The 8219-nt window shown below is 39.7% G+C and overlaps 1 protein-coding gene across 3 annotated transcripts in view; it reads left to right on the forward strand.

Annotated features, from left to right (window-relative positions):
* pde3a (phosphodiesterase 3A, cGMP-inhibited) overlaps positions 1-8219 on the forward strand; it is a 121069-nt gene extending 112850 nt beyond the window's left edge. For all 3 annotated transcript variants that reach the window (XM_050073573.1, XM_050073575.1, XM_050073574.1), the window contains one exon: positions 628-8219. In XM_050073573.1, coding sequence (XP_049929530.1) covers positions 628-941 — 314 coding nt within the window. In that variant the 3' untranslated portion in view covers positions 942-8219. The remainder of the gene's footprint in view (positions 1-627) is intronic.

An 8219-nucleotide genomic window follows, 5' to 3' on the forward strand; every position in this document is an offset into this window, starting at 1 on the left:
CTCCACTGTCTAAAACAAGCCAACGGAACTTGCTAGCTAGCACTAGGTAACGTCTGTGGAGAATTGTTCTGCCTCCAGCTAAGCCCCGCCCACCAAAAAACATCAAAATTATTGGGAAAATCCTGCATAATATGTCTTTAAACAGTGGCTTGTCCTCTGAACGATGGGAAATAAATAAGTTTAGCAGATCTTTGTGACTTAAAAAGACATTGCAGTTCAGCATCAGATTACAAAGCCTCTGGTCAGAATACTGTATGCTATTAATGCTAATGAGAGCTCATTGGAAAGCCAAAGGGAAGTGCTGTTTTTAGAAAGCCTCTAAACCAGTCTGGGAGTAGCTCTTAACATGTTGTAGAGTGTATTTATACTGTAATTTATGCAACATATCCATCCCGCCCAGATTTAATATTTATATTGAATAAAGAAATAGAAAAGAGAGATGTTCAAGGAGTGACACTGGTGGATGCATTGGGAACTACTCTTGTGTAACTCTGTCTGACCACAGTCTGACAGAAAGACCAATTACTGTGCAAAGCCTTGAGGCCGTGGGTTTGCTTGCTGATGAGACAGCTGTTTTAAGTTGCTTTTCAGTTTTCAATCATGTTTTTTTGTTTGTTTGTTTTCCAGAGAAAGTAACGCCCAAGAAGAGAAGGAAAGTCTTCTGCGAGATCACCCACCACCTGCTGGAGAACCACGAGATGTGGAAGAAGGTGATCGCAGAGGAGACCCAGAAACAGGGCCAAGGAGCAGATTCTGTCCATTTAAATAATGTAGCTGAGCCAATCCTGGCTATTCACGAGGAGGAAGAGGAGCCAGGCAGCAGAGAGGAGCTAGTAGAAGGAGAGGATCCAGAGGAAGGGGTGGAGGAACCAGAGTGGCCCGTGTCTCCGCAGGAAGACTCTAAACCTCCAGAGGAACTAGCGGAGGGGGACCCACAGTGAAACAGCCCATGGGAAATATGGCGTCAGTCAGGGCAAGGACGTGAAGAAGTATTTCTTGTTTTCTTATCCTACCAACTGACTCCTGTGTTTGCCAGCACATCACTTAGACACAACACTGTAGATGTTTGGGAAATGTGTGCCTATACAGAAAAAAAAACAGGGTGGGAAATTTTGTGCTTTACACATTTTATCTGAATATCTGGTTTCACCAAACATTTAAAGGAGCTTTCCATATTGCAATACAGGATTATTTGTGTACTTTGGGATACAGACTCTTTTGCTACTGTCAAGAGAAGAGGAAGACTGACTTGCACAGACCTCAACCCAATGTGGTAACACAGGACTGCAGAAATTTGCTGCCAATTTATATATAATTATTTTCTGAATGCAATTATATATAGACACCACAGTTACTTGTACTTGTGTTTCAATTTTAGCGAGAGTTTTTGAGGTCTCACATGGACTATAATATGTTTTTTTTCTATATATGGATTATAAAGGGAGTCAATCAAATGAGGAACATCGGCATATCTTTTATTCCTTTCAACTTCTGCCAAAATGAATCACTCACCCATAGGCTTTAGCATACAAATTCAAATGATTATACATGTTTTTGTTTTGCATTTGTTGCCAAATGAAGTACTTTATACCATTAGGTGTAGCCATGTTACTCTAAGGAAGGAGACTCGAGGCTCCTTACACTCTGTATTTGTGTGCGTGTGTGGGTTTGCATGTTTAAATTAGTGTGCTCAAATGCACAATTCTTCTGCAGAGGACATAGATAGACTTATCAGATGTATTCATGCCATCTTTGGCCTCCAGCCCTCAGTTGGATATAGTGGTCATTACAGGGTTCACTGCTGCAAATGTAGTGCAGAGGTCTGCACTGACAAAGCAGCAGAGAGAAGTTTGAGATGAATCTGTGCTGAATACAAGACCAAAAAGGAAATACAAGTACGCAGAGCATAAACCAATACTACCAAAGTGTTAATGGGAAAAATAAGGTGAAAAAACAGTTAACCCTACATTCATAAAACATAAAGAAAATGGATAATCCTAAAAAGGTATTTGAACGTGGCCATAGGTAGACTAACCATTACACTGTCCCTTTTCTTTTCTATCCATGTTTGACTCTCTGACTCTGTGTTTGGACTCAGTTTGCTGTATTTTACTCTATACTTGCTGGTCCTTATATAAAAACCTGCAAATGATGCTGACCTTTAACCCTCAGGAAAACCTCAGCTGTTGAAATTCAAAGCGAACATCTGTATCACCTGTGAGGACAGTACGTTACAAATATGCAGGGATAGTAAGCTAGTTTAGAATATGTTCATATAAGACTTGGAGCAACGCTGAAGCTTTATTTCACAACCTCCTGCTTTTCTGCTTTGGCTATTATAACATCTCTGCAGATAGACAGAGTGAATCTGTCTGAATTCCTCTCCTGGCACCTCAGGGAGACACTCATTCTCTCAGAATTAGGCGCAGACAGGACTCCAGAGTGCATCAGTTGGACGGAGTTCTTCTGCAAGTCAACGTCCAATTTGATAAATCACATCTGTTGCTGTGATGACACACAGAGAAGTTATTCTGCAAGAAATGTTTTTTTTTATTTCACATGAGGAAAAAATGTGGTTGAAATCCAGTCCAGGTTGATAAAAAAGTGTTGGTGCAAGTCTGTGAGAGCTGAAATATTTCTCTGAGGCTAACTGCTGCAGCTGTTTGATGCCAGTAGAAAAGATCACTCCTTCTTTAATGTAATGGACATGAAGTGCAGTGGCAGAGACGGCTGAGATCACCCTGATGACAGCAGCATGTGTCATTTTTATGCTCTTTAAACATCAAATCTATCATTAAGAATTTCCCATTGCCCGATGTTCTGACATTTATACCCAGTCCATGTGAATTTTGCCAAACATTGGTGCTAACATTTTGTGGGGAGATGCTATTTGCATCCAGGGGTTTCGTAGCCACAGAGTCTTGCCACGTTGGCTAGGTACAACCCGGGTGTATATTCCTGGTCGTCCTAAGCTTAAGTGCTGTATTGTAGGCCACTGGACTTGACGTTTCACCTCTCATCCAAGAGGTTTCTTCAGTTTTAACAGACTGGTACGGAAGAACCGAAGAAGCATCTTGGATGAAAGGCAACACGTCCAAGAAACTCAAGCAAGTTCAATTGCCTATGATATAGCACTTATGATTACCATGACCTGGGTGACTGAGAATCTTCACTGACTGGTCGTCCTAGCAACATTAACGCATAACATTAACAAGTACGGGTCTGTTCAGCTACTCTGTTAAAGTTTATGTACACAGTTTAAGCATTCAGCAGCTTCAAACATCCCAAAAACTGAACATAATAAGTCAATGAAGTTAAAAGATAATCAGCCAGTGTTAACTCACATGCGACTTGAACCCCATTCATCACCACATCTTACTGCCTCTGTGGACTGTGTCACTTTTTACACTACATCACCTGACTTTCTGGCAGTTCTTCTGTGTAACACAAAGTCCTGATCATGACGTCCTTATCCTGTCCGCATCCAACCTCGACTGCTCAATGTGATGAGTACAATCACAGCACACAGAGGCATCCATAAACATGTCGTTGGGATGGGTGTAAAAAGCCAGATAGCTGCAGTGTGACTACTCTCACCCAGGGGCAAATAAACAAACCAAATTTGGTGTCCTGTCAATTTTTCAAAGTAACTGCTATAGTGGCACAATGTGATTATATTCAGACATGACACTGTCTACCTATTATGCATTTCTTTACATCATTTTTTAGTGCTTCACAATCCATGTGAACATTTTAAAAAAAGTGGTAGTAAGTATGAAAATAGCAATGAGAAAGTGCTCCTCAAGAGTTTCAAACAGACATTGTTTCTGAAATATGATTTAGAAATGGAATTTGGCATAATGACATTACTGCACATGACTTGTGGGTCTACATGATAGCCCCTATTTTCAACTGAGAAAATGCCACAAGGTAAACCAGTTACATAACCAGCTGCACAGTAGCCTGAGAGTAGGATGCAAAATGTATCTGTAGAAGGTCCCACTTTGCTTCAATTATTCACATTTACATAGAAATGGTGTTTGAGAGACCATTAGTCGAGCTTGAGTTGAATAAGTAAAGTGCTCTGCACTGAGTTGGCAGGTCAACTTTCTGTCACACATGAGTGCAGTGAGGCAATATGTAATGAATTATCCACTGCTAATCTTGTCGAGTTCTCATGACCTACATGCACATCTGAATCTCTTATGCGCTGGTGTCTCATCTCATACTGTACCACTGTTCTCTTCCATAATCTCATTCCTTTAAGGGAATACTTCAACCCCCAAATGATCATATATTTATCACTTACTCACCTTGTGTTACCTTGACTTTGTGAAGAAAACTTTGTTTTTCTTGCATGCCTCCACAGTGAACAAAGAACCCAAATATGGCGAACATTCTTGATTAATTGAAGTCATAGGCAACTGCGTATAACAACAGCAAAACCATGTATCAAAACATCAGTTTACAAACTCTCACACAACTCGTGCAGTATAATCCAAGTCTTCTTTATCTAGTCATACTTGTGAAACACGCGTTTTCGCTAAAACCTGGACCCATGTGGGTAGTAAATGGGCTGAATGATGGGCCCTATATGGGACTGTTCACGTGTTCCATATTGGCCTCATGACAATTGCCCATATAGGTGGATTTACCCCACTGGGCCCGAGATAAAATGCCCATTTTGGACCCATACAGGTAGCCCCAGCATGACCTGTGTGGGGCTTTGTTTGTTAGAAAACAATAACGTAACTTGATCTAAAATGTCATGTGTGACATCAGTGCACAAAGCCCATACGTAAGTTATGTAACATCATGTTCAAACAACACTGACTTTTGGTTTCACATGGGACACAAACTGCACTCTCCTGGGTGAGAGTCTAGTTTTGTTTGACCCATCCACCTCCCTTTCCTCCCTCTGTACGCAGACTTTCTTGCTCTTTATACCACATTTGTTGTACTCAATGTCAAGTTTCGCCACAAATGAGTTTACACTGGAGTTAGCTGAAAGCCTGGTGAGTATAATGAAGATGCTAAAGGGTGCCTTTGGCATCAATATTGCGTGCCGAGGGGTGTGATAACGTGTTGGTATTCCATAACCTAGGGATGAGGACTGGGTGATTATACTGTATGAGTTGTGTGAGAGTTTGTAAACTGATGTTTTGAAGTTTTGCTGTTGTTAAATGTGGACCTTTATGACTTCAATTCGTCAAGAATGTTTGCCTTTTTTGGAAAACCGAATTTTCTTTCCATATTCAATGTAACAAGGTTGAGTATATGACCCATAAATGATCATTTGGGGTCAAGTGTTTCGTTAAACTGATCTGTAAAAAGCTGCACAGCACACAAGTCAACCTGGATCTGATAGAGCTTCCTGTTATTGAAATTATTCTGGGTATAGAACATCATGTACTTGTATCCTTGCAGATCCTGCATTAACATGCTCTATTACCATCCAATGTTCCTGGCTGTGCTGAATAGCGCACTACATCCGTAATGGCCTGTTAACTGCTGCCCTGACTCTGTCACACTGTGGAGAGGGGGTGGAGAAGGAGCTCAGGAACTGCAGTGTAGACCACACAAGTTGAAGATAATTGGTTGACCCACTGATTAGACAGGCATCAGACAGAGAGTCATTTAGATGAGACCAAACTTGTTAGCAGCCACTGAACATTTTTGTTTTTTCTGGCTTCTAATGATCGTGTGTTGCCTCACGTATTATGAGCAACATCAACATGTCTGCTGTTTGCTGTATGTTGCCTGCGAGTCATCCCTAATGACCTATAATCACATTACAGACACAATGTGGATACATTTTATTCAGCATTTTGATAAAACCTGATTCAGGGTTGGGTCAGATCACTTTGAAATTTAGTTTGTTTCAAAAAGAAATTATATGGCAATTTTTGCATTTAGTGATGTAATCCATCGGAATACAAAAAAAGTAATTTGAATACTTCTGTATTACTTCAAAATTAAATTCATTTGACCATATTGCACCTTATACTTAAAAAATTGATGCAGCCACAAAAATTTGAGTTCCACATAATATGACCTTTTCAGTGCAAATATAATGCATTTTCAGCATTTACAGTTCATTAAATTAGCCTTATAAAAATAGTGCTGGCACAAACTAAAGGTGTACTGTGTGTATTCTACAACACGAGGGATGCTGTTTCTTTTGTATACATTTTTTTGTTTGCTGTCATTGTTTAATCAAAGGCCACATGGTTATTATGAAAAATGGTTGAATAATTTTAAGGTTTTTATAGACGTAATCCAAAATGTAATCAAGTAATTCTTTACAATAATCTAATTACACATTATAGTCAGGAACACTTTGGTCAAAGAAAACTTTATTTCCATTTGCAGTATTATATTTGGCGGTATGGCTCTGTTCTGGGGCCTCTCTGCCTTTCCTTGGCCTACGCAGAACGCCTCTTCCACGCGCCTACATGGAAAGTCTAAGGCGGAGAGAGCACACCTCTCTGCCCTTCCATGTGCAAACGAGGAAAGCTTAAGGTAGAGAGAGCAAACGTTCCTACCCTTTCATGCACATACATAAAATGCCTAAGGCAGGGAGAGCAGCAGCAAAGACCTCCTGGGAACAGAACAGAGCAGCATCGATGACAAACAGAAATTACACTTATAAGTCAGACCCAGCAAAAGGAGGAGCTGGGGTGGAGGCAGTTTGCAAAGCGGCTTGCAGAAGAAGCAGCAATAAGGCAGACCAGAGCAGTTTAAATAGGGCACCCTGAATGAGATTTGCCAATTGGTTGCATAGAAAGGAATCATGTGATCTATCAGCTGACTCCTTTCCATCAATCAGCTGCTCCATCAGTTGATTGGGATGTTTGAGAGCAGCTGATGTAGCTGGGATGTGAGCTGGGCTTGAAATCGCATCCTGTCTGAACTAACGCTATGCTCAATTTTTTTTTTAATGAAATTTGGCTTGATAATAGCAACTTATTTTTTGTAATCTGATTACATAAGCCCGATTTCATGTAATCTGTTACTACCCAACCCTGGATATCACCAATGTTATGTTGGCGAGCTCTTCAATACAGCACAGACAGACAGTAATTTATTTGGATGATGTAACTTCCACTTCTAGTTTGTTTGTTTTTTCAAGCCTCCAGGTTGTACAATTATACGATTACATCAACTCTCCAAACCTCCTGCTTTGTGAATGTATACATGCAGTATACAGTGTGTGTGTGAGAGAGAAAGATAGTGTATGTGTGTGTTTAAATTCTTCCATCGGCCTCTCTAATGTGACTCGGTCCTGCATGTATTTGGCTCGCAGACTTTTGAGTAGAGGCTGCTTCTACTCACGAGTAGAGGTGATGAAATAATGAAGGGTAAATGATGCAGTGAGTAGTTCTTCAGTTCTCCTCAGATACTCAGATGACATTGTTATTCGCAGAGGGTTCGATTGCATATTTCTCCTTGCGCTTCCTCTTTGATCTGCTTAACGTGCAGATCGGAGATCCTCACTGGCAACAGTAGTGGAGTATTCATCACACAGCGTACCTCATCTTTGAAGGAGATGGGATTCTGTCCACTGTGTTTGTTTGTTGGTGATCTCTTTTTTTTTTTTTTAAAGAGTGGACTATGTACACATTTTGCCCCCAGTCACAGCAGTCTTAAGTTAACACTTGCGTTTCAGCTGATGTATCAGTTTTGATAGTGTTTTTTTAATGTCTTAATTGGTTTTATTTGATTGTCATACTTATTCACACATGAAGCATAATTGTAACCATGGGAACCAAACAAGCTTTACAATTATGTAAAAAAAAATGAGATGAGTATTTTTATATAGTTGACACATGATTAAATAATTGCTTTCTTCTCACTAGTACCTTGCACTTACCACATGTACTAATATTTACACGAGGAAGAATATGTCCAAATACACAGTATTTGTGAAAGTAAAATAATTTTCTTGCAGGTTGATGCTCCATTTTGTACAATATACATATATGCTGTACAGTAAAGAAATTTTAAAACTACAAAAACTCTTTTAGATATACATTATTTATTTTTACCATTTTGTAATTTAGACACTATACTGTAGCTTCAATATTGCCAGACTTACTGGAAGTGCCTATATTGGTATTATGTATCATACAGTGAATATATTTGAAGATCATTAGAAGTTGTCACAAACTGAACCATGTGGATGTTGTAATGTGAATACATTGAATTACAAGACTATA

Source organism: Epinephelus moara, chromosome 20, assembly GCF_006386435.1.
Source record: "Epinephelus moara isolate mb chromosome 20, YSFRI_EMoa_1.0, whole genome shotgun sequence".
Lineage (NCBI taxonomy): Eukaryota > Metazoa > Chordata > Actinopteri > Perciformes > Serranidae > Epinephelus > Epinephelus moara.